Below are 25,073 nucleotides of genomic sequence, written 5' to 3'. Positions count from 1 at the left end.
GCGCGCCAAAAAAGACCCAACCCAGCCAAAAAAAAATTAAATTAAAAAAAAAAAAAAAAAAAAAAGAACACTGTAGATGGTTTCGTGCACCAGTCCTGGCTCTTGGGCTCAGCTGTCCGCGGCCCCCACCTGACTATAAGCTGCACCAGAAGCGGATGCAGAGTGGCAGGGCGGCCACAGCTGCTGGAACTATGCTCTCTCGGCAGACACCCTGTAGAACCCCAAAGCGCTGGGGGGCACAGTCTGAAAACCTGCGATTTAAAGACGATACTGACACGATAGCAAAGAACACTTCCCACGACTCAATTTCCACCCCGCGCTGAGCTTAACCAGCGGAGGGAGGCTGTGAGCCTGCAGAAGAAAGCCACGGGGAGGGTCTCCGCCCCGGGGCAGGGCTGCGGCACTGTCCCTGCTCTGCCCGCAGGCATGTGGGCCCTGGGCCCTCTCTGGAGCTCTCGGAAAGGTGAGGGCAGGTGAACGAGGGCGGTGAGGGCTAACCAGCTCCAGGATCCGGGCTTCGTCTTACAAATAAGAACAATTTTATCTGGGTTAATAAAATGTAAGAGAAAAAAAACCCCATTGCATTCCATCCCACATCCTTACATTCTCGGGCATCCTAATATCTTAAACCGTGATCCTCCACGTGGCTAGTGGTCTGACAAAGCGCCCACGCCACCCCCCCTCGCCCCAACACACACACACACACACACACACCCTCCCCAGACCGCCCTCTGGCCAGCACTGACCGTGAAGGATGAGCCCTTCGTCCTTGCGCTGACAGGACAGGCGGAAGGCCTCCTCCAGCTCCATCTGGGAGGACACAGTGCAGGGGTCACCTGGTGGACAAGAGACATGGATGAGGCCACCGCAGGCCCAAGGCAGAGGGGTTCACGGTGGCGGGCACCTGAGTTTGGGAGGGTAGTCTCACTGCTTGTGATCAGCTGCCCAGCCTGACCAGCAGGTCACCCCAGCCAGGGCCCGACACCAGAACCAGTTAAGCGCAGAAGGGCGATGAGTTCACCCACAGCCTGAGGCGGCCACGCGGGGAGCTAAGGCGTCCTAGGTTTCCCGGCCAGGGTGAGAGTAAGCACACGCTTAGCCAGTCCTAGAGTGGAGGGAAGGGCTCCTTGCCCGCTGCGGCTGGACAGGGGCACAGATCCACAGACAGCCAGCGCCCCACGTGGCCAGGTTCCAGCGGGAAGGGGCACGGCCAGAGACCTGCCTGCCCCTTGTCCAGGCTGAGAGCTGCCAGGGAGCTCCTGGACGGTCTCCCAAACCCTCAGCTTTCTCCGAAGTGTGTCCAGCAGCAAGAAAGAAGGAAGGAGGGGGGGGTAGAGAGGAGGGAGGGAGAGGGAAGGAGAGATGGACCCTGGGGCCCCGGCCACCCTTACCCTCCCCACTTCCCGGAGAAAATGAAGAGCTCAGCTTCCAAATCACCCACCAGGAAAACCCGGGATACGAGGAAGGAAGGTCACGCAAGGAGGGTAAGGAGCCGTGCGAGGTGTGGAGGAGACCCTGCAGCCTCTCCCTGGTGCCCAGACCAGAGCTGGCCTTGCGGGGGTGGGTGGCTCCCCCCGCAAGGGGCAGCTCACCCCCCACCCCCCCGCCCAGTTTGTCCACGCACCTGTCGCAGCCTCTTCCCAGGAAACAGCTTCCAACGACCCCAGTGGGGAAGCTGGTTAAATTTAACCAGTTTAATTCCAAGGCTGTCCATCTCCCCCCAGAAGGGGCTGCGCACAGATTCAGAGGTTCACAACCCGACCGACACGCGCCCAGGCACTACCTTCACTATCCACCCACTTGAGGGTGAGCGGGTGGCCCTGGTGGAGGTGGCACATCTCCCGCACCTCCTCACAGAGCTTGTCAAAGGTGGTGGCGGAGTCCAGGCTGGTGATGAGGATGTCCCTGGGGCAGAAAGGATGCACAGGTCTCACCATGGAGCATATTTAAGCCACATGAAGTAATGATGATTCATTAACCAAGTTACTGACCAAATAAATGAAGCAATGTCGTCCCCAAAGAGAACATTACAGCCTCTCCCCAGAACCACTGCCCGCAGCCTACGTAAGTTACCACCACCCGTGCCCTTGTGCAGAAAGATCTATCTGGGTGCCCGGACGTGCCTCAGTGGGGTGGAAGGACCAGGGTGGACACGGCAGAAAGCACCGCCCACCCCCCGTGGAGGCCGGGCAGACCTGCTCGGACACCAGGAGTGAGGCTGCCAGAACGCTCACCCAAGAAGGGTGGGGCGACTGGACACAGCCTGTTCAGCTCAAGCCCACCAGCCTCATTACACCGTCCCCCAACCTCCATGGCGCCAACAGGGCCACGTCATATACCTTCAGAAGATGGGAACTGGGGGAGTGGGGGCAGAAGGCAGTGATTTATTAATCCAAGGCCGCAGCTTCTTGAAACCCTGGAGGGACCATTCGACCACCTTTGGTGCGGCTACAACAGAATTCCAGGTTCGGTTTTTTGGAAAAGCCAGTCCCAGAATGTCACTGCCTTTTATCTTTTCATCCAAAATAGGGAAGCAGAAGCTGGATCACTGGAGACAGCTCAGGGACTCACGGTCAGCCTTTGAGGGCTGGCCCTTCGGGGGTGAGGCAAGTCAGCACGAGGGAAACGCTCGACCCCCCCTAGGATGGGGGGGGAGGGGCATCCCCCCCACCATGCACTGTCCCCTCCCATCACCCACCACCCAAAGCAGGGATGGCACTGACTCAGGTATGCTTGCTGAGACTCTTCGCAAGAACCACTTTAGAATACGCTCAAGTTTTGAGGAAATTCTCCCAGCATCTGACACCACAAGGGTGTGGAGTGTACGAAGAAAGACGTGAAACATCCCATACAAGAGAAATGCAGGGTCTGCTTGGCGCTAACACTGCTGGCTTCTGAAGTCTGTCAAACGTGTATTTATAAAGAGTCTCCGTCTACCAGGTAACAAATCCAGGGCCACCAAGACCTGTCTGCTGGGCGCCCACCACAGCTGGGGCCCGGCCCACAGGTCACTCACCCTAGCGGGTGGGGGCACATGGCCCCCAGCCACCCACCCCTTCTCGTTGGAACTGGCCCCATCTGCTCACAGACCCACAGCACCTGCCCCCGGGGCCCCGAGCTCACCACAGCCTGCGACGTCTTGGCAAACCAAGGCACAGAGGGCTCACACGGCTCATCACTGGGGGCCCCAGAGACCAAGCCCCCATCGCACCCACCCCATCATCCTGGGGTCACCCAGACTTGGTACCCATGCTGCCCACACTCGCCAATGACCCAGCATCCACCAGTCCCCCTGCCACAGGGAACTCTGGGGGTCAGTCTGCCAGCCCTTCACCTCTGACCTCTCACTGCCCCATGACCCTCTTCCGCACTTCTAACCCCACGTGGCAGCTAGTCCCCCACCCCCAGCATTTCGGGGCCTAGAGTTCAGGTGGGCAGCTCCCCAGTGGTTTGGAGGCGCCTCTGGGCCCCAAGCTCATCACCCAGTGACAGCACTGCAGCTCTTCCCTCCAACACATGACCTTGGCACCAGTGGGGAGGGACTGTCCCAACCCCTGGCCAGACCCCTGACCACCACCCCTAATGTCATCTCAAACCCGAATCAAGCGGCAAGTCTGAGCAAACGGGATCCTGAGCCTGCCAGCTCAGGGCGCCAAGACAGAGCCCCGGGCTGGGGCAACAGCCTACTGGACGGCCCCTCCCGGGACTCCTGGGTCTGCCCAAGCCATGCACCCAGGCCCGGGCTTTGCACACAGCAGGCCCTCAATAAGAGTTCTGGAAGGCAAGCTTGAGCTGCAGAGAAGGAAGATCCAGCCAAGTGTTCCTGTGATCTCAGAAAAGCGGGCAGAGCAGGGTCTCCAAACCCAGCATGCATCACCTGGAAACCCCCTTAAAACACAGAAGCTGCCGGACCCCCGGGCCCCCCCTCAGAGTGGGTGCACACCCTCCAAAGGCCCAGCTGGCGAGGGGGAGACCGTGATCTCAAGCCTCTGGAGGGCCTGGGGCAGGGAGGGGAGGGGATGGGAAAGGGCAATGGGGAGAAGGCATCCCCCCCAGTGGGGGTGGCTGACGACCCCCTATTTTTAAGAACAGTGTCTCCACATCTGATATTCAGTTCTTGGAAGATGCTGGAAACAACGCGGAGGTAGATGAGTCTTTGTTCCAGGAACTGGATGACCTGGAGCTGGAGGATGATGAGGGTGCCTCCTTGGACTATCTTGTCTTCAGAGAGGTTTGACTGCCATAGCATCTGTGGCTATGCTAAGAGGGTGTTGAGTTTCCTTTCTCTTTTTCTAAGAAAAAATAATTTTCAGGAGAATATTCTTCTGATGGCTTTCAGCACTGAACTTAATAAGCTGATCTTAAAATTAAAAAACAAAACAAAAAAAAAAAACAGAATAGTGTCTCCAATGTATCTGACCCTCAGCTCCCGGCCCTGCTGCTTAAAAATAACCTGCAGTGGCAGCACAGGGAAAGAATTTCACTCGGACCCACGGGGTTTGCATAAGTGAGCACGGAGCGCAGCGGACACTTTCCGGAGCCAGCATCAGGTCAGCGCCCGCCGAGGACTGTCTCCCAACTCAGACGCCAGACTCTCTCATCCCGGCAAGAGGCGCCAGTGCGGAGCACTTTAGGGAAAGCACCGGGAGGCGTGAGGAGCTGGGGTCGAGGAGGAACGGTCAGCCTGGGGCAGAAATGAGGAGGGTGGGAGGGAGAGAAGGAAGAGTGGGAGAAGGAGGGAGGAAGCCGCAGCAGGGAGGGGGAGCGGAGGGGACTGCGAAGGGGCAGAGGAAAGGGGAGGAGGGGGGAGGGGAGGCTGGGACGGGAAAGAGGAGGGAAGAGTATAGGGTGTGGCCTCATCGCCGGGAAACCAGACTCAACAGGTCACATTTCCCCCGGTAACCAAAGCGCTCTCCAGGGGCCCAAGCCCAGGGAGGGGAAGGACAGGCAGCTCAGCCAGAACTCCCTGGGGCTCCCTGAACTCTGCCCACGACAACTGCCTGGTCTGCCTTCCACCCCTGGCGCAGTGCCTACTTGCACTCGTCCTGGGGGAAGGCTGGGGGTCTGGTTCCCACCTGCCCCCGGCCTCTCCGGGTGTGGACTTCCTCTCGCTAAGGATCAACTCTGATTTTCAGTCACTTGTTGCTCAATTCCATGGTTCCAGGCAGGAAAGAGGACTGTCTCTGCTCTACGACAGCCATTCCTTACCCTCAGCGAGCCAAGACCGTCGGACCAGCCAAGGCCAGGACCTGGCTGACGCCTCACCAGCTTCAGTCTGCAGCCCACCTTGCCAGCCAAAAGACAAGACCCCCTCAGCCTCTTCAGGTGGGCTGGCCAGTCACCCCCCCCCCCAGAAATCCGTCTTCTGGGGCACTGCCACCAATTCCCCTTGCTGCCCCCTCCACTGCGTTCCCAGTTGGTCAGGCTGAGGACAGCAAAGCGGGCAGGAGAGGCCTGACACCCCAAACAAGGTGTGCTCCCCAGCTCGAGCCCGAAGCCCCTCGTCCGGTGCCACTACAGCCGAGACGGAGACCACCAAGTTCATCCGCGGGGCCAAGGTCCGCTCCCCTCCCCACTCGCCGGCAGAGGCGACCCTGGGAGCAGGCAGGTCCGATATGGGGGCTCCCGGAGACCAACACCAGTGGAAAGAAGCAGCAGCAAAGGCCCCTGCTTCTCCTCCGACCTCAGTCTGCACTGAGCGCGCAGCGCGGGCCCGGCCTCCGGGCGCAGCCCCTCCCCCCTGCTCCCCCCACCAGGGCTGTCCCGACGCGACCGAGAAGAGTCCAGCGAGCGCTCTCTGGGCCGGGCCAGGCGCTCCGGTCACTGACCCCTGCGGGCGCCGGCTCGCCCCATTTCACAGGGAGGCAGGTCGAATCCCGCCGCCGAGCGCGGACGCAGGGCCCCAGCCCTTCCAGGCGCCCTCCATTCGCGCGACCAGCCGGCTCACCGCACCTGCCCTTCACCCGGTCATGAAACGGTTCTGAAACTGAGACCTGGTCGGGTACATTGGAAAAAGTTTAGGAAAACCTCGGTTTTTAAAATCTGCCAGCAATCTTCACAATTTGACAAAAACTTTCGTCCTTACAGGCTGTGGCCTGAATGTTTCGGCCAACTTTCCAGGGAGAGTGTCAACACAGGGCCCGGGGCTGCGGGGCGTGCCAGACGCCCGCCTCCCCTCCGGGCAAGTCCCAGCCCAGGAAAATCTCTTCGGGGCGGGGGGAGATCCGCACGGCCGCGCGCTCCGAGCTGGGCCCGGCGACCCCGAGCTAGGGCGCCGGGGGGCCAGGCCAACCCCACCCTGCCCGCGAACTTTCCCGCCGGTGACATTCAAGTGCGCCCGGAGCGCCCGCTTCGCCCGGAGCCGCCTCTAGGCGCTGGCGCCTCCCGACCTCCCGGGACGCCCCTGGGCCCGGAGGGGCCTCGCTGTCCCCTCCCTCCCGCGCCACGGCCGGCTGCCCCCAGCCCTCGGCCTCCCGAAGCTGCGAAGACACGGTCGCCGACGGTCGGCGCTGTCGGGGGCCGCTCCCAGCGCCCGGCTCTGCCCCCTGCCCCGCCGCCTCAGCGCACACGCCCCCCGCCCCGGCCGGGCCCTGCCGTCGGGCGCTCGCGCTCACCCGCTGTAGTGCGCCTTCAGGCGGACGCGACCGCCGCTCCCGTCCATCTTGCGGCCGGTCCTGCTGGGCATGGCGCGCTCCGCCGGCCGCCGTCAGCGCCGCGCCCCGGACTCTCGGGCCATGGCTCGGGGCCCCAGCGGCCGGGCCGGGACGCAGGTAGGGTAGACGACGGAACGCGGAAGGGAGCGCGCGGCGCGGGGACCGAGGAACACCGCTCCAGCCAACTCCGCGGAACTTGGCGGCAGGAGGGGCGGGGCGGGGCGGGGGCGCGGCCGGCGCGAGCGCGCCGGTGGGGGCGCGCACGGAGTCCGGCGTCAGGCCTCGCGGGGGGCGGGGGGTGTCCGAACATGCCCGACCCGAGGCCCAGCCGGCGGCCAATCGGCGGGGCGGGCGGTCCCGGGGCGGAGGCGGTGGCACCTGCGGCCAATGAGGTCGAGGCGGGGCCGTCACCTGGGCCAATCCCCGGGGGACCCCGCGGCCGCAGCCCAATGGCGCGGCGCGGGGCGGACTACCTGTCGGGCGGGGCACGGCCCCACCTGGGGCCAATGGGGGTGCGCGCGGCCCGGCTCTGCCCGGCAACCGACGCCCCCTGTCGGCCCCACGCGCTGCCCCCTCGGTGAAGTGGGCTCCCGGGGCCGGGGTTCCCAGGTGGGGCCCCTGCGCTGCGCGCCCCGGGAACTTCTTGGAAATTCAAGCCTTCGGCCCAGCCCAGACTCACTGAATCGAAACTCCAGCAGTCTGTGCTAACAAGCCCGGGTAAATCGGGTGAGCGCGAGTCTGCGAGCCGCTGGGCTAGGGGACAGCGGGGACGGGTCGCCCGTGACGAGTGCGGCCCGCCGCTCAGACCCTGGATTCCGAACGGCGCTCGGACCGCGTGACCCGCGTCCGGCCAGCTTACAACTGCGGAGACAGACTGCGAGGAGCAGAGAACCCAGCGAAGGTCACGGCCGGCAGGTCCGGGCTCAGTGGGTTCTCCCGGCCGCAGCCGCCCTCCTCCTTCTGCGGAAGGTTTGTCTGCACTCGCTAGCCTGCTCCTCTGCTCCAGTTCACTCCTCGGTTCGGGACAAGGAGGCTGCGTTTGTCCGGCTTGCCCGGGACCTTCACTTCTGAATCCACATCCTCTCTGGCTCTTCTTACCACCGTGCGTTTGTTCCGGACTGTGACCTTGGAATACTATCCACGCCCGCACCACCAGGTTCCTGCATCCTGGGCCCATCCCTTACTGGTTGCATCCACAGGGGCCCAAATCTGCAGTCTGTGGGATCTCAGCCGGGCACCAGGTGCGCACCCCGGGCTCAGATCTACAGACCCCTCATCCTTGCCGCCCCTGCCAAGGCCTGTCCTACTCTGGGCCACACCCCTGTTGCCTCCCTCCCCTTCCCCACCCCACCCTGTTGGCAACCTCTGACTGCCCCCCGCCTGCGCCCCCCGACTCCGCCTTCACCACTCTTCACCTGGACAATTGTAAGGATTTCTCATTCACTCTTTCATTCCACAGAGCCTCCTGGCGCCTCCTAGTACAGGCTGCTGGTGTCCCTGGAGAACCACATGGACATAGTCTCTGTGGTCACAGGACCCATATTCTCCCTAGAGATGGACACAGAGAGAGCTGTTGACAGCCCACCTCTCACCTACTTAGGGTGCTGTGAACTCTCCGTCCTAATAAAAAACAGAGCCCTCTGCACCCCGTTGCCGTCCACCCACCTGCCCATTTCTCTGCTCTTCTCTACAACAAACTCCTGCCCAGAGCTTTCTGCAGCCCTTATCTCCACTTTCTCTTTCCTGCCACTTTCTCTGAGGCCACTGCCACTACCACCTCCTGTGTTTTAAGTACAGTGGCCAATTGTCAGCTTTTTCTGAATTGACCCTTGGCAGTGTCCTCACCCTAGGACGCTGCTGTCTCTCCCTTGTGCCTCTGCGGCTTCCTCGTCAGCCTCTAAATGCGTCCCCACCGCCCCCGCCTCAGTCATGGGTGCTTCTCAAGCCCTTGAGCTGCTCGTGTCCACTTAGGGCTCCAAGTGCCATCCCAAGCTCAGATGGCCCCGCTGGGCTGATTCCCCCACCATCACACCTCTCATCCCGCCAGAGCTCCCCGACATGCCGTCCTCCACCTCAGGGCGCCCACCCCTTCTTTCCTCGTCCTCACCTCAGAACTCCTGGGGTTTCCTCTGCTTCCTCTCCCTCTTACACCCAGCCCACCACCATCTGCAGATCCTGGCAGCTCCAGATTCCTGCCATGTCGACCACCTCCACTGCTGCCACCTGGTCCAACCTAAGTCCATCTGTGTCCATCTCTCTGGTGTTCAAGACCTGCAGTGGTCTGCATCGTCCTCAGGGACCCCGGGCCTTTCTGCCCGGTCTCCCGCCAGCCTCATGTGGCTCTTTCCACACCGGCCCCCTGGCTCCCTCCTGGCTCAGGGCCTTCGCATGTGCTGTGGCACCTTTGCCCCGACCCACACTTCCCTGGAGTCTCTACTCACCGTCCCTGACGTCCGCATTAGTCTGCTCCCAACCCCACCCCGTGGGCACTCCTCCACGCCCCGGCGTGGGCACCGAGCTCCCTGGCGGTCAGGTGCATGTGGAAGGGGAGGAGTCCGAGGGTTTGTCACGTGAGGGGAGCAGCATGGCGCTCACAGGAGGGAGCAGGAACCTGCAGCCCAGAGGTGAGTGTGTGGGATGCAGCGCCCTGTGCCAGCCCCTCACCTGGCCCCACGGCCAGCACTGTGGCTGTGTCCCCTGGGCCACCGGGAGCCCAGCCTGGCACACGGCCTTGGGCACGTCCTGACGGGCGGTCCCACAGCACCACCCCCGCCCCCCTCCCCACCTCCGCATTCTGACTTCCTACCTCAGAGGAGGAGGGGCCAGGGGATCCAGTCCTTGATGCCCTCTTCCCCCTGCTGGCAGCACGGGCTAGCGAGGGTCCCTTCTCTGGGCACCATCTCCTGGACATGCCCAATCCAAGGCCCCACTGGACACAAGAGCCCTTTCTAACCAGGGAAGCCCTGATCACGGTAGGAGCTCCGAGCATCCCAGGTGGCCCCATGGGTGCTGGCCGCCGCCTGCAGACCTGAGTGCCACATGGGACCCTCTGTCCTGGAGTCTGGAAGCTGGGTCACCCAGTACTGGTGAGGAAGCCCGAGGGGGGGCCGGTAGCCGCCTGCTCAGGGTCAGGTGGGTTTGGAGGGTGGGGCTTCTGTTCCCCATGGGGGTTGGGGGAGGAGAAAGGCGTATTCCAGGAGGAGGGGGGTCCCCGACCACATGTAGCCCCAGGCCCGGGTGAGGGCACATGGGTTGCCTGCGGTGCCCAGAACACTTCCCTGAGGCCGCCGGAGGGGGGAGGGTGAAGGACCTTCCCCCCACCAACAAGTTTTGCAAAACAACGACCTGCTGCCCAGGCCAGCAGACCCCCCCTCCAGAGGGCAGGGCCACTGAGCCACCCCTCTCAGGGCCTCGAGGACAGAGGGCTTGGTCCCGACTGAGCGAGAGGCAGCTGTGCCTGCCTGGCGTCCACTTCTCGCCCTGCATCCTGGCCACGGGCATGGGGTGTTTGGGTAGTTGGCGGGGTTGGGATCCCGTCAGCCTGGGTCACCGCCGTATCCCCACTGCATCAGGCATCTGGCACACCTGGAATGAACGAATGAATGAACGAATGGGTGCAGACCCCTCAGAAATGCTGGGACCAGTCGTCCTCTTAGGAGCCCGGGCCTGTTCTGGGGCCCACCCGTTGGCAGGCCGAAGCATAATGATGTCACCTGGGGCGGAGCGGCAGTGACCCTTGGACGGAGGCACAGGCGGGACAGACCCGTGAGGGGCCTGGCAGCTGAGGGCTGGTCCTTTTCACTCTGAGCAGTTTCTGTATTTCCCAATTTTCCACAAAGATCTCATATACTTTCATGATCACAAACACCTATTATTTCCAAAGTGAAAAGTACAAATGTGTGTTATCAGCCGATTATAAAAGTGACAGTGGCTCACTGTAGAGGTCCGACAGCACGGCAGGTGCAGGGAGAGAACTTCCCCCTGCCCGGCCCCCCAAACGCAGCCGGGCCTTCTGCCCCTCCTGTCTCCTGGCTCCCGTCACCTGGGACCCAGGGCGGGGCTGCAGCCTGTGCATCCCACCCGCTGTGGGACCGCGGGGAGGAGGTGGGCAGGGCCGACAGAGGGCAGAGTGGGCCCCCAGCGTGTGGCTCGCCCCGATTTTCTTCGTTAAATGTTCTTTATGAGTACTTTGAACTCCTCTAGGTGAAAGGTGAAAGGCAGGTGGAGTTTACGCTTGGTGAGCCTCGTCAGACAGAAGCAGAGGTCTCCCGTGGGGGTCGGTGGTCCCTCCTGAGGGGTCCTTCTCAGAACCCCGCCTGGGGGCCTTCCTCATCAAAGCTCACAGGCGGCATCTGTGCCGACTCGGCACTTGGGGCTGCCCAGGAAGAGGTGACTGCCGGAGCCAGCATCTGCTTGGGCCCGTGGGGTGGGCGTGGGTGTTTGGTCATCCCGCCAGGCAGGCGTGACATTGACCCGGGCGGGGCCTGGTGAGGAGCACGCAGGTCACGGGAGAGCCCGCGACGCCCGCGGACAGGCGCGTGGCACGCGCAGCAGTGGGGGGGATGGGCCGCAGATGTTTCCTTTCTCGGTCTCGGATCTCGGGATTTGGAGACACTGGTTCCATGTCAACATTCGTTTCACCTGCTTCTTCATTTATTCAAGGGAGGTCGACTGCGGGCCGACTGGGCGCTGCACCCTGGCGGGCGACAGGTCACAGACCTGGCAGCTTGGTCGGAGAGAGCCAGGTCTGCCTAGGGCCCGGGAAGGGAGGCTGGCTGTGGGGCCTGAGGGCGGGAGGGGTGGGGCAGGAGCAGAGGGGTCCGGGCGGCCCGAGAAAGGCCCTGGGGGCCCAGGGAGCAGGACGGCTTACGGCGTGGGGCAGACCCGGGGTGGGGGGGCTGTGTGTACCCGAAGGGCTTCCTTCAGGAGAGGGTAACGGTTTCTCCCCCGGCACTGCCGGCATTTGGAGCAGGTGCGTCGCCGCGGCGGTGCCGGTGCCTTGCGGGGTGTGGGGCCGCATCGGAGCCCGCCCCCCCCCACCCCGCAGGCGCCTTCCCGCGGGCGCAGTGCTGCGCGTTCCCGGCAGAGGGCGCGGCGGGGACACGGCCGGAGGCGTGGAGCTGCTCGCGGGGTCCTGGGCGGGGCCGGAGTCCAGCCCGCTCCAAGGTCACCCCTCCGAGGGCCTCAGCCCTGTCTTCCCCCTGCAGCGGCGCATTCTCAGCTTAACCGTCAGTTACACTGATGGTCCCTGTTTCAAAGTACGGCGAGGCTTGTCTGCGGGTTGGACCCAGACAGACAGTCTCCGTGTGCGTGTGCCAGAGGAGGTGCCGGGAGAGGCCGCGTCCGCAGAGGCAGGAAGCAGGGACCGGGGGTTGCTGTGTCCAGGGCTGGAGAGGGGCTGGCGGGACCCTGATTGCTTGGCTGGGAGGGGCTGGAGGCTGCAGAGCCAGGCACTTCCCACACGTTCATGGCTGAGCGTCACACTGAACGGGTGAGGACCACGAGGCAAGGCACCCCCAGGGTCAGACCCTGCGCCAGGCATCACCCCTAGGACGTGCCCCATTCTCTGGAGGAGGACACTGAGGGTGAGGGTGGCCCAGTGCTTTGTCCAGGGTCTCAGGGCTGGGACCAGACCTGCCCAGGCCAATGGGGACAGGCGCACATCTCTCCTTTCAGGCCAGGCGTGCCCACAGAGCAGGGCCTAGGACAAGCAGGTCGGAGCACCGTGGAGGGAGGGGCGCTTCCTGTCCTGTGGCCGCTGGGAAATGGAGTCTGTCCCGCTTTCCTGTCCCCAGGTCGGCCTGGGATTGTGTTTACAACCCAAATCAAGCCTGCTGTGCCGGCAGCACCCAAAGAACGGTCACCATGGCAATATGGAGCAAGCGCTATTTTAGCCACATGAGGCATCACAGGGAGACACGGTGGCAGAGCCGAGACAGGTCTCCCACTCTCCGCCTGAGCTCCTCGCCCATCCTCGCCTGTCCACACCAGGCCACCTGCATCAGGACCCACCGCGCTGAGGTGCCACTGCCTCACTGAGCCTGCCCATCAGAGCGTGAGGCTGCGGCCCCAGGTGGGCGTGGCCTGAAGCCCAGCATTGCTTCTAAACTGCTTGTCCTTAACCCCAGCCAGCCTGGGGGTGGGGGGGGGGGCGCGCAGAAGGCCCCCGTCGAGCAGGGGAGGTGCAGCTGGGACCACCTTCCAGAGACAAGTGCACAAAACACGTCTGCATCATTGGGTCCAATCATTCCACTTCTGGGAATCTGCTTTAAGAAAAGAACTGGAAATGCAAACGTTTGCAAACCAGCTGTCCCCGTGTCAGCTGCAGGCTCAAATGTGTGAGGTGACCTGCCTGGCCACCGGCTCCGCATGACCTTTAGATGGAAGTTGCACAGTCACAGGCACATACACATGCAACACAACACACAAGTCCATGAGTGTGCAGACACGTGCACACACCTGGGCTTGTGCTCACCCAGGCCAGGCAGGAGCAGGACCCCTGCTGGGTGGCCCCAGAAACCAGCAGATGGACAAGCAGGGCCCCGTCCAGCAGGAGGCTGTGTTCAGGCGCCTCTGCCTGAGGAAAACGTCCCTGCTTCCCCACGCAGGGAGAAGGTCCCGGGACCTTGTCACCCAGGGTCAGGAGCCTCCTGTGGACACAGGGCCCTGGCTGCCTTCCCCAAGGGACAGCGAGCTGCACCCAGAGGCAGCCCTCCGCCCTCTCTGACCCCCGATGACCCTCGCCGTGGAAGAGCAGGTGGGGTTAACACCTGATTTCAGGATGGGACTTCACTTCATCTCTGCAGCTCCCACCCTGGTGGATAGGTGGCTGAGGCTCTGCGGCCCTGGGAGATGCAGCACCTTCCAGGGTCCAGCGCAGATCCCAGGGCAGGCCCCTCCGTGCCCCATCTGCCCCCCATCCGCACGGTGCCTCAAAGGAGTCCCGAGAGCTGTGCCTTCAAGGTCACCCAGCCTGGCCAGACGGTTCCCAGGACTGCTCGAAGGCCGGGCCTGGGGCGTGGGGCCCTTGGTACCTGGGAGAAGGGGGCTGCGGGCATCCCAGGCCAAGGACACGAAACCCACAGCTACCCCATCCAGGTGCTCGGGCACCTGGGCCCACCCAGGGAGGGGCCACCTTAAGGGAGTCAGCCCAGGTGGACACCGCATGCACAGCGGGTTCCGTTATAGGAGACGAACTTGAGGTCCAGTCACCAAGTATTTTATACCAGGCAGAAAACCCTGCCCCTTCCCCTGCGGGGACAAGTCCAAGCTGTGTGCGCAACAGACCTCCTTGGAGAGACAGTGCAGGACAAAAGGCAGGTAGCGTCTTGCTCATAAGATGTGCAGAGACCCAGAGTCCCGTGGAGAGCAGTCCCCCAGCAGGAAGTCGGGACATGGCTTCCTGACTTGGCAGGACCCAGCAGCCCTCCCAGGAGGGGTGTCCTGCCCTCGGTGTCCCGGCTGGCGACCCTCCCAGGCCTCTGCCCTGTTGTCCTTCAGCTCCTTGGCCTCAGTGGAGCCCCAGCCTCTCTCGAGGGTCCCCTCACTCAGCCTCAGTGGACCAGGGCAGGCAGCCCAGAGGCTGGACCACCCGCCTGGTCTGATCGCACTGTCTGGCCTCGCCACTCCACCTCTAAATTGTGTTGAGTCCAGAATGGGGACAGGGGTGTCCCTTCTCCCGTGTGTCACACGCCACTTGCCGTGCTGGTACACCAGCTCCCCGAAAATCAAAGCCCCGGGAATAGTGTTTGCCGAGTTCCACGGCGTGAATTCACTGAACTCGGCGTCAGGGAGACGTGTACACATGAGCTCCCGTGAGCCTGGGGGAGCCCCCTCATCCTCCCCCATCCTCTTCTTCCTGCAGCCCCCTGGGCTGGGAGAGGGGGGCTCTCGCATTTCTCAGGACCGACCCCCCTCCGCAGGGCAGCACGCCCTTCCCCACCCCCAGCATCTCCTAGAAGTACCCTTGCTGTGCTCAATGGGACCTAAGAGACTGCAGGGAATTTTCAAGACACAGCCCGGATTGCAAGTGTACTGTCTTCGCTGCAAGTCCTATTTCGAGTATCTAAACCCAAACACTGACCTTTTGTGTGTCTCCTGTACCAGGCTAATCCCCTCGCAGCCCAGGAAGACGTGTGCCTTGGGCCGACCAATAGCCATAAGTAGCACCTACTGAGTGGGACAGGGTACAGACACCGCTGTAGGTGCCTTTTATTAATTATAGCAGTTAATGGTCACGACAACCATATACCATCGTTTCCCCATTTAACAGGTGATGGTCCCCAGGGCAGGTGGGTCACTTGCCCAAGGTTACATGACAGGCATTCAAGTCAGGAGCCCACACTCTCAGCCGCCGTGTGTACAGGACTTCTCAACCAAGGGGCCTACCTGGGGAGGCAAAGCACGCTCATCTTCCCCCAAACGGTCACCCTGTTACCCTGGGAATCCAGAACCTCCTGGTTGTAGCAGCTCTTGACGCCTGGGCCAGGTCCCTTCAGCTCACCTCCAGCTTCAGAGCAGCAGGGGGACAGTCCCCGAGCTCGCGGCCAGCGTTCCATCTCCACCGCTGTCCCACCTGGGACTTCCTCTGACCTGCTCAGCCTGGGATGGGACAGCCTGAAAGGGTGGAGGCTTAATGTCCCGGGGGGGCAGCCCTCAGCCGGGGGCGGGTGTGGGGGAGGGGACCCGACTGATCCATCCTCAGAGGACCGTGGTGAGGGGCCCCTCAGAGGGGCTCCGGGGATGGAGACCCCACCCTGCAGAGACAGCTCAGTAACCACACTCCACTGGCTTTTCCTCCTCCATCTCCCCACCTTGCTTGCTCCTGTGCCCTGGGGTCACATCCCGAGGTCGCCCCAGGCCCTGAAGTCCTTGCACAGATGCTGCTTTTGGGTCTTGGCAGAGTCATGGGGTTGCCACTCGGTGTCACGACAACAGCCTGGCTTCGCTGGTGGAACATGGGAGGTGAGAAGAGGCCTTCACACCTCCCTCTGCTGCCTCTGGAGCCGACTGTGGCCTCAGGGCAGGCGGGGAGAGCCGGAAAGTTCTCCAGGCCACCCTGTCTCCTGCAGCAAGATGGCAGGGGGTGCTGACCGTCAGGCCTCAGGTCCAATCCTAGGTGAGGCGACAGACCCCCCGAGGACTGCCCACGCGCCTCGCCAGGCCTCTCGAGTTGAGATCAGGACCCTGATGGGAAGGAATAGTGCCTGAGGTGCGGGGTCCTTATGAGTGAGTTCACCTGAGGGTCTCGTACCCCCGAGTCGTATCCCGCTTGATTGTGGGAAAGAGGCTTCCCGTGTCAGGGGTCCCTAAAAATACATCTGAGGTAGATGCCTTTGCCATAGGGTGCTTGTTGTATGAGTTTCCTGTGGATGCTGTAACAAAGGACCACAAACCGGAGTGGGTGCTTAAGACAGCAGAAATCTATTCCCAGAGTCTGGAGGCCAGAAGCCCACGATGAGGGTGTGGGCAGGGCTGGTTCCATCTCCAGGCAGCAGGGAGGATCCCTGCCAGTCTCTGCCCTAGATTCCGGTGCTTTCCTGGCCATCCTTGGGCTCCTTGGCTTGTAGACACCTCTCTGCCTCTGTGTCCACAAGGTGTCTCCCTGTCTCCCTGTGTCCTCTTTGTAAATAAGGACACTAGGGATTGGATCTAAGGCCCACCCTGATCCCATAGGACTTCATCTAAACCCACCTCTTAACTGCATCTTCAAGGACCCTATATCCAATATCACACTCACAGGTGCCAGAAAGGAGGACTTAACACATCTCCTGGGGGACACGATCCACCCCACCTCTCACGCTCCTCAGACTCTTACGCACCCTCCACTGCCTTCCCTCACTGCATCCAGACCAACAGCCGGGACCGAGTCGCAACAGCCTGAGCAGGCGTATGTATGGAGAAGCTGTGGCTCGCAGCTCACACGTGCTTGGCCGTGTGGGAGCAGCTCTGGAAGGTGCTGGATTGGGGGGCGGGGGTGGACGTAAGGCTGGACAGGGGACAGCTTATTGATGTGGGAGCTCACCTGTGACTAGGGGTGGACCGTCTGAGCGAGGTGGCACGAGCCCTCATACAGCGTGGGTCACTGCGCCAAGAGGTGACCTTAGCGAGCAGAAGTGCCGGCCAGGGACGGTGGGGGGCAGGGGGAGGATGCCTCTTATCATGGCCCCAGGCTGGCCACAGCCGTGGCACCGACTGTGGCTCGTTCCACTAAACCTCCTTGTCATTTGTTGCTGTTGCCGTGACAGCTGCCACCTTGAAGGACCAGTGCCACCCTGAGCAGGCGTGAGCGCCGCGGGGGTGACTGCTGGCAGCTGCCCCCAGTGTAAGGTGCAGCCTCTCCAGCGCCCTCCAGAGCGTCAGGGGTGCCTTTCAGCCCTGGGGGTGGGAGCTGGTGGTAAAGCCCCAGACCCCCCTTCTTCAAAAGGACAATCTGGGGGGCTTCCCTGGTGGTCCAGCGGCCAAGACTCCACACTCCCAATGCAGGGCGCCCGAATTCGATCCCTGCTCAGGGAACTAGATCCCATATGCTGCAACTAAGAGTCCACACGCAGCAACTAAAGATGCCACGTGCCAGAACTGAGAGCCGGCTCAGCCAAATAAATAAATAAATATTTTAAAGAAAGGACTATTCGGGGCCCACTCCCCAGGGCTCTGCAGGGGTCCCCAGTGGAATGGGACCTGGTGGCCCATTGTAGACTTCCACTGCCTCCTCCGTGCTCCCCACACCCTGCTCCTGCGTCTGGGGTGTCACCCTCCGTACTGGGTTAAACGGTGTCCCCCCAAATTCACGTCCACCCAGAACCTCAGAGTGTGACCTTATTTGGAAATAGGGTCTTTGCAGCTATAATTAGTTAAGGTGAAGTCACCCTGGATTACGGAGCCCCAAATCCGATGACAGGTACGAGAAGAGGAGGGACACACAGAGAGGAGCCACGTGATGACAGAGGCAGAGATGGGGGTGAGGCGTCCATCAAGCCGAGGGGCGCCAGGAATTACCAGCAGTGCCAGGAACTGGGGAGAGGCCAGGGACAGGCTTGCCGTCAGAGCCTCCAGGAGCCCAGCCTGCCCACACCTGCATCTTGGACTCCTGGCCTCCAGAACTGTAAGAGCATGAGTTTTTCTTTTTTCTTTTTCTTTTTCTTTTCGTTTTTGGCCGTGCTGTGTGGCTTGTGGGATCTTAGTTCCCCAACCAGGGATCAAACCCGGGCCACAGCAGTGAAAGTGCAGAGTCCTAACCACTGGACCACCAGGGAGTTCCCCAAATTTCTGTTGCTTTAAGCCTCCCAGTCTGTGGCACTTTGTTACGGCCACTCCAGGAAACTAATTTCCCCCCAAATAAACCTCCTCTACCAGGTCCTTGTCTCGAGCTCTGCTTTTGAGGGAACCCAAACGACGACGCCCCCAGGTGTGGGCTGCGCACACGGTGAGGCTTCTGCCTCACTGCAAGGGGGAGGGGTCAGCGCTGGTCGTTCCCCTGCTGCAGGGGACGGAAGGTACCTGGGGCCCTGTCCCCTCCAGCCTTGGGGAATGAGCTGTCCCAGGCTCAGGGGAGCACTTAGGAGTCTACGTGGGCAACACATGCATCCCGGCCTCCACAGGACAACACAGACAAGGAAGCTGCCAGCCCCCAAAGACCGTCCCTGCTGGAATGACGCGTATCCAGAGCCTAGGCCACCTCCCCACCCAGCCACCTGGCCCAGGTGCCCCGGCTCAGGAAACGCTGCCGCCCCTGCCCAAGCCAGCTCTCTCAGCTGCAAACCTTGATCCGCCCTGGCCTTCAATCTGCTCGTGTCATCAGCACCGGAACAGAACTCGCATCTAAAGAGCATCAGCCCTTCCCGTTCCTCTTCCTGGCCTGTAAACACGTGGGCAGAAATAGCAGCGTGCAGGCTAGAGGGAGCGATCGCTGGTTGCAGAATCAAGTGAAGGCTCCTGCCCGGGCGGGCCTCACCGCGTGGGTGCCCAAGGCAGCCACAGAGCCCAGCTTTAAATAGCTCCCCGTGGGTACCGTGCAGCAGAAGGAGGGCAGCCTGTGAGCCGTGAAGAAGTGGGGGAGAGGCGGGCCCCGGGGTGAGCAGGGTCCTGGCAGCGGAGGAGGGTCGGCTCACTGGCTTCCGGACCCAGGTGAGCACAGCAGTTCCGGGAACCTTGAACCCACCCGCGCATCCGCCAGAGGCCCCGGTGGAAGGCAGGCCTTAGGGCAGGACCCTGGGTGCCAGGGGCCGGGGTGCTGTGCCGCCATCGGGGCCTGGACGTCCCATCCCCCGGCCACTCTCCATGTTCCAGGAGGAGGGAGCAGTGACGCTGCTGGAGACACACAGGCCAGAGGGCGCCCATCTGGGAAGGGGAGAAAGAGGCGTCACTGTCCTCTTGTCAGAGCTGGCCAGGCATGCCCTGGGGCCCTGGCCGACCCAGATCCAGGCTCTGCTGCATCTCGGCCACCCGCTTTCTGCTGCTCCCACGTCAGTCACTCTGGGCCCCGGAGGCCCCGTTCCCTGGGCGGTCCTGCCCCCTGGGATGAGCCTGCCCAGCCCTGCAGCCTAGTCATTTAGAGCAGGGGCCCAAGGGGCAGCCTGACACAAGGAGGCGTCCTCAGGAGGTAAGGGGCATTTGACCTCGAGGTGTGAGCCCTGGGTGGGAGGCAGGCCTCGGACACGGCTGCTCCCGTGGGGGGCCGCTGGGCCCTGCAGCCCTGGCTGGACCACCTGGCCTCAGGGGTCACTCTGCCAGCTAAGCCCTGCAGCGGGTGAGCATCCCCAGCGCCTGCTCCCGTGGCCTGGGGACAGGGCACACCCTGGGCAGGTGGCCCAGCAGGGCACACTTTCTGATTCCCACAAAGTCACCGTCATGCGCCCCTCGAGGTGATCTGCGGGGGCACCTCAGGGCGAGTGGGGTCGTGGCCTGGCTGCCACCTGATCACAGCAGAGCACTGGGCCTGGCATTCCCGACCCAGCTCGGCTGCACAGCTGCCCCTCTAGTCACCTCTGTCCCCTCTGAGTGTGAGGACATTCCCTGCTCTGGTGCAGGGGTGACCCGGGCCCCTTGATGAGAGCTGCGACCCTGTGGTGGCAGCAGACGTGGGAGGGTGCTGGGTGTTCATGGGGACTTGGTGGTCTCTGCTCTCCCATCACCACGTACAGAAGGCACTGAGATGGCACCCCCGGCCACGCACCCAAGGGACCGGGGAGGAGTGACTCTTCCAGCCCCCGCGCCTCCCCCCAGCCCCTCTGTCCTCAAGTCTCGGTCCCCAAGTCCCTCTGTCCTGAGCCCGTCGAGCTAGTGGGAGGAGAGCCTTCCAGGCTCCAGCAGAGGAGGTCACAGTGAATTTAAGCAGCGGCCAAAGGCTCCGTTTTATTTCATGCTGGGACCAAAGGCCTTCCCGCTTTCTCACCGAGAAGATGCGCGCCTTCCACGCCCGGCCTCCTCCCCCTCCGTGGTCCAAACCCACAGAGCTAAGTCCCAGAATCAGGATCCTTTTCTGAGTCAGACGCAAAGCTCCCTGGGGCCCGGTGCCTGCCTGGCTCTCAGGTCAGGAGGCTGGGCTGCTGGGCCGTCTTCTGCAGACCAGGGGTCTGGGTGAGGGTGGGGGTAGAGCCTGGGGGTGCTGAGCGAGGCTGAGGCCTTCCTTTCCTTTTATGTGGTCCGTGGTCCTCCTCCCTGTGAAACACGCAGAGCCCCCCCGGAGTCCTTCCCCCAGGAGGCCCCGGGCATGGGACCTGCGAAGCCGGCCTCACATGGCGTACGCGGCCCAGTAGATGACGTTGACAGCGGCGAAGGCCGCGGGGAACACGGCACGGGCGTAGATGTCAATGGTGTCCGCGTCGATGGGCTTGAAAAGCGCACGGAGGCCCCCCTGGGCCCCCTGTTTCTTCGTCTCTTCTGTCTCCACCTCCACCGACCTGTAGGAACCCATGAGGTTCCCGGGCACGCGGCACTGCCGGCGGGATGCGGCCAGCTCCTGGGTGATGCCCGCGGCCGAAAGGGAGAACAGCACGATGGCGTTCTTCACGTCCATCTGCATGGGGAGGGGGAGGGGCGGGCTGAGTGGCTGGAGAGCGAGGGGCAGGACCCCCAGCCCAGGCCAGCGGCTCTATCCGCAGAGCAGGTGGCAGAGGATCCCAGGTTGAGCACAGGAAAAAGTGCCCCCTGCCCCGCCGGCAATGCTGACCCTTCCTGGCGCTGGGCGGGGGTGCTGTCCTTCGTCCTGAACATGAGACCCCCACCCCTACCCCCACTCCCAGCCTCACCTCGACCCTCTGCTCCTTGACCTTGACCTTGGCCTTTTGCTTCTTCCGGTAGTCAGCGTTGAAGTGGGCGAAGGCGTACTCCACCAGGGCGGCAAACACAAAGACGTAGCAGATCCAGAAGTACACGTCCAGCGCCTTGATGGCCGACGCCCGCGGCAGGGAGGAGCGGGCACTGACCATCAGTGTGGTCATGGTCAGCACTGTGGTGATGCCTGTGGGAACAGGTGGTGCCATTACTGGAACCCACCTGGGTGCAGGTCAGGCTCCTCTTACCAGGCCTGGCCTGGCCGGCCACTGCCCCAGGACAGTGGGCCCGAGGGACTGCAAGGCAAGGCCTGTGCTCAGGACAAATGGGGTTAGGGCCCTGCTCCCAGACCCCCTCCTTCCACCAGCTCCCTCGGGGGAGAGGCCAGGGCCCCGTACCTAGAGACACCCTGGCGGGCACTGCTGCCTGGCTAATCCAGAAGGAGACCCAGGACATGGCGACCAGGAGGATGGAGGGCATGTAGGACTGGATGATGTAGACGCCCCGGTTCCTCCGGAGGTGGACGTGCAGGCTGAGCCGGGGGAACTGGCCGGCTGCCGGAGACCCCCGTTAGCACCAGGCCCACCACCCAGGGCAGTGCTCGGGGAGAGGGGCGCTGAGCGGGAACCGGGGCCACTGCCGGCCTCCAAAGAGAGGAATACCCTTGTCCCCACCTCCCCCCACAGCCTGATGGGTCAGGAGAGGGGCCGGCCCTGCGGCAGGGCCACCAGAGGAGGGAGAGGAGAAAGACTCCGGCCTTGCTGCTGGCCCAGAGGGCCTCTCCCAGAGCGCAGTGCACCCCTCTCCTGCCCTGCTTGTGCACAGCCCAACTCGAGGAAAGAGCCAGCCTGGGCTCGCTGGCTCCGATGACCAGGCAGCAGGGGCGGGAGGGGCCGGGAGACAGCACAGGCTTGGCTCTGGAGCCCCCCGGCACCCCTCAAACCCCGGGAAGCAATGAAGAAGGGAGGAGTAAGGCGGAGGAAACCTGATCCGGGCCCCGCACTAGGGCTCCTCCGAGCGGCTCGGCCAGGCACAGCCTGCACCGACCAGCGGTTTTCCAGCTGCAGCCTCCGGGGGCCCTCGGGGCCGGCTAGTGGCTCTGCGGAAAGCACTAGAAAACCACCAGCGGGGCTCACAAGGAAGAGGCCGCGAGAGGCCGCGTTACCCGATTTGAAGTTCATCAGCTCCGTGGTGAAGCGATAGCTGGTGATGGTGAACTGGGCCAGCTGCAGCCTGTCCAGCCCGTGGATCTGCCCCTGGTTTTCGGACCAGTAGTAGACGATGTCCTCGGACGAGTAGCCGTCTGCAGGAGAGCCCACATGGGCCGCAGAGCCTGGCGCCCCCTCCCCAGCCCCTGGCAGCCCCCGCAGGACTGCCCTGCCTGTGCTGGGAGCCCGATACACAGAGGCAGGGAGCAAGGAGGCCTGGGACCACGCCTGGCACCTCGGAAAGGTGGGCAAGGCCAGATGAGCTGGCCAAAGGGCAGGTCGCCCTTGCCAGGGTGACCCACAGGGGCCGCCATGCTGGCCCAGTGACACAGGCACGTGTCTTGTCTGGGCTCCAGGGCCGGCTGTCCTGGGCAGGGTGCTGACCCGCAGCAGGAGGGCCTCCCGGGCCCCCTCTCTTCCTTCTCTTCCTTCTGTTTCTGCCCCGCCCCCGCGCCGGCCCCGCACTCACAGCTCTCCAGGTGCAGCATGCACTCCTGCTCGTCCATGGGGTACTTGGCCAGGTCCATGTCGCAGGCCACCGTGGAGGTGATTCTGCCCAGACAACACACCGGTGGGTCCCCAGGATGAGGCCAGCCCCCGGCAGGCGGCGTCTCTCTGGCCCAACATGGTAGAGACGCTCCTGCACACGGGCAGTACGGCCGCCTCACGGGGCGGCGGCAGGCTGCCTTTGGTCTTGCCGGCAAGCTGCTGGCATTTGGGTGGAAACTGGAAACTGTGGCCACTTTACAGATATCTGTGAGTCTTTCTTCAGGGATCAAGAACCGGATTTCATTCACTTTCCTCGACCTTCAGAACAGCTGGCTGGCTAAGCCGGGGGCCAAGAAGGCAGGTCCAGCCTGAGCCCCCTGGGCTGCCCCTGGGGACGGCCTCTAGGCGTCCCCACTGACCATGCAGCCTGGGAAAAGGCTGGTGTTGCCCAGTGTGCTGATTTTCCAAGAGAATTTAGATTCTTATGTAAATCTCCTGATCTTTAAAGTGTTGGCAATTAAGTCCACTTTTAAAAGGCATGTGTCAGAAAACACACATTCAAACAAATACACGTACACGTGTGTTCACAGCAGCACAGCTCACAACAGTCAAATGTGGAACCAGCATAGCTGTCCATCCATGGAGGAGCAAATACACAAAACTGGCGTACCCATGCAATGGGATGTCACTCCGCCATAAAAAGGCAGGGAATTCTGATAAATGTCAGAACATAGATGAATCTCGAAAACACTATACTAAGTGAAAAAAAGCAGACTCAAAAGGTCACGTAGCGTATGATTACTTTTGTGTGAAATGTGCCGAATAGGCAAATCCATGAAGATAGAAAGCAGATTGGCAGTTTGCAGAGCTGGAGAGGGGAGATGGGGAGTGACTGCTAACGGGCACGGGGTCTCCTTTCAGGCGAAATGTGTTGCAAGTAGGCAGAGGTGATGTTTGCACGACATAGGGAGTGTGCTAAGGATCACAGAATTGTTCACTTTTAAATGCCTTGATTTGATGTTATGTGAACTTCACCTCAATTTAAAAAGACAAGGGCACGCGTTAGCCAAATAGCGGCCTCTGCTGGCTTCCGGCCAGCAACCTCTGCTTCCTGCGCAGCTGCTGGTTGCCGGGGGCTATAAATACCGCCGCCCCCGCCCCATCCCCCCAGCTCCCAGCGGTGCGCTCCCGTGGCGCGTGGGCGGGCGGCCCGGCTCACCGGATGCTGTAGAGAATCACCCCGTCGGGCTGCAGCCGGACGAGCTTGTTCTCTACCGTCACGTCGTGGAACCAGGCGGACTTGGCGTTCACGATGAAGGTGTCCGGGAGCCACAGCTTGTCCACGAAGCGGCTGTCCAGGCCCAGAGTCTCGTTGGTGTGGTTGTAGGACAGCCTGCTGTCGCGCCAGCTCTGATGCAGAAACACTGTCATGGTGTACTCCTGCGGGCGTGGGGGGATGCGGAGGCCCGGCTGTCAGCCCCTCGGCTCGTTCCCGGGGGCACGCGGCCGTGGGGGCGGTTCCTGGGGGCGGAGGCCAGTGGGACCTACCATGTTCGCCTCAGAGATGTGGTCGATGCTGGCCACCTCGATGGCGAGTGCCACATTCACGGGGGGGCCTGCGAGGAAGGAGCCAGGCCCGAGGCAGGTGGGGCTGAGGCCGGGGCCCGGCACCCTCGGCCACTCAGCCAGGCCAGCGAATGCCCCAGAAGGCGGGACAGGGAACAGCGAGGGGCTCTGCAGAGAAGGCCGTCTTGGTGCAGACCAGCCTGAGGCCTGAGCAGATCCACCTTCCTAGCCGTTTCCCTGGGGGCTGGTGCAGGAGCTCCTCAGGGGAGCGAGCCTCTGCGCCAGCCCAGAGCCAAGCAGGGCTCACACCCACACTGGACCCAGGGTCTGCCCAAGCCCGACGGCCACTCTCACCTCCGATGCCAGGCCGGAAGTTGCGGGCGTAGCCCTCTATCAAACCGTCCAGGTTGGGGAGCCAGGATATTTCCAGGTTGGAGCCAACATAGTCGCCAATGTCATTCATTGCCCTGGAAATGCAAGGCCCTCTGGTCACAGGCAGGGTGCCAGGGACAGAGCCTGTCCTGGGCACCTAGGCCAGGGGTGGACAGGGGGGAGGCCCTGCGGGCTGGACCTGACCAGTCCCAGGAGCTCATGCCGGACACAGGGAGCCCCCGGGAGGTGCAGAGCCCAGGACTCCTGGACCTCTTCCACTGGCCTCTATGCTCAGCTTACACCCCACCCACTCGGCCGGCCCTGAGGGAGGCCAGCCAGGTCAGGCAGAGGCCCCTGGCTCCCTCCATAACCACCCAGCATCCCCACCCCTGGGGGCCCCCAACAAGAGCACATGGCCTCCCTTTCAGCTTCTGAGGGCAATGTGTCCTGTAGGAGGTGACTTGGGAGAAAAGACGTGTGACCAGGAGGCTGAAGGCTGGGGAGAGGGAAA

The 25,073-nt window shown here is 62.6% G+C and overlaps 2 protein-coding genes and 1 non-coding gene across 3 annotated transcripts in view; all 3 read right to left on the bottom strand.

The window, feature by feature from the left end:
- Positions 1–6,866, bottom strand: part of PRKCZ (protein kinase C zeta) — a 104,491-nt gene extending 97,625 nt beyond the window's left edge. The window contains exons 1-3 of the mRNA XM_007448940.1: positions 6,615–6,866; positions 1,784–1,905; positions 747–836 (exon numbers count right to left, since the gene is read on the bottom strand). Of these exons, the coding sequence (XP_007449002.1) occupies positions 747–836; positions 1,784–1,905; positions 6,615–6,685 (283 nt within the window). The 5' untranslated portion in view covers positions 6,686–6,866. The remainder of the gene's footprint in view (positions 1–746; positions 837–1,783; positions 1,906–6,614) is intronic.
- Positions 6,867–17,836: 10,970 nt separating this feature from the next.
- Positions 17,837–17,908, bottom strand: TRNAE-UUC (transfer RNA glutamic acid (anticodon UUC)). The gene has a single exon. It is a non-coding gene; the product is annotated as a tRNA-Glu (tRNA).
- Positions 17,909–19,990: 2,082 nt separating this feature from the next.
- GABRD (gamma-aminobutyric acid type A receptor subunit delta) overlaps positions 19,991–25,073 on the bottom strand; it is a 10,541-nt gene continuing 5,458 nt past the window's right edge. The window contains exons 2-9 of the mRNA XM_007448939.1: positions 24,545–24,657; positions 24,173–24,240; positions 23,844–24,064; positions 22,605–22,687; positions 22,093–22,230; positions 21,326–21,481; positions 20,903–21,114; positions 19,991–20,670 (exon numbers count right to left, since the gene is read on the bottom strand). Of these exons, the coding sequence (XP_007449001.1) occupies positions 20,386–20,670; positions 20,903–21,114; positions 21,326–21,481; positions 22,093–22,230; positions 22,605–22,687; positions 23,844–24,064; positions 24,173–24,240; positions 24,545–24,657 (1,276 nt within the window). The 3' untranslated portion in view covers positions 19,991–20,385. The remainder of the gene's footprint in view (positions 20,671–20,902; positions 21,115–21,325; positions 21,482–22,092; positions 22,231–22,604; positions 22,688–23,843; positions 24,065–24,172; positions 24,241–24,544; positions 24,658–25,073) is intronic.

This window comes from Lipotes vexillifer, unplaced genomic scaffold (assembly GCF_000442215.2).
Source record: "Lipotes vexillifer unplaced genomic scaffold, Lipotes_vexillifer_v1.1 scaffold835, whole genome shotgun sequence".
Classification (NCBI taxonomy): Eukaryota; Metazoa; Chordata; class Mammalia; order Artiodactyla; family Lipotidae; genus Lipotes; species Lipotes vexillifer.
This window is presented reverse-complemented; position numbering and strand designations above follow the sequence as displayed.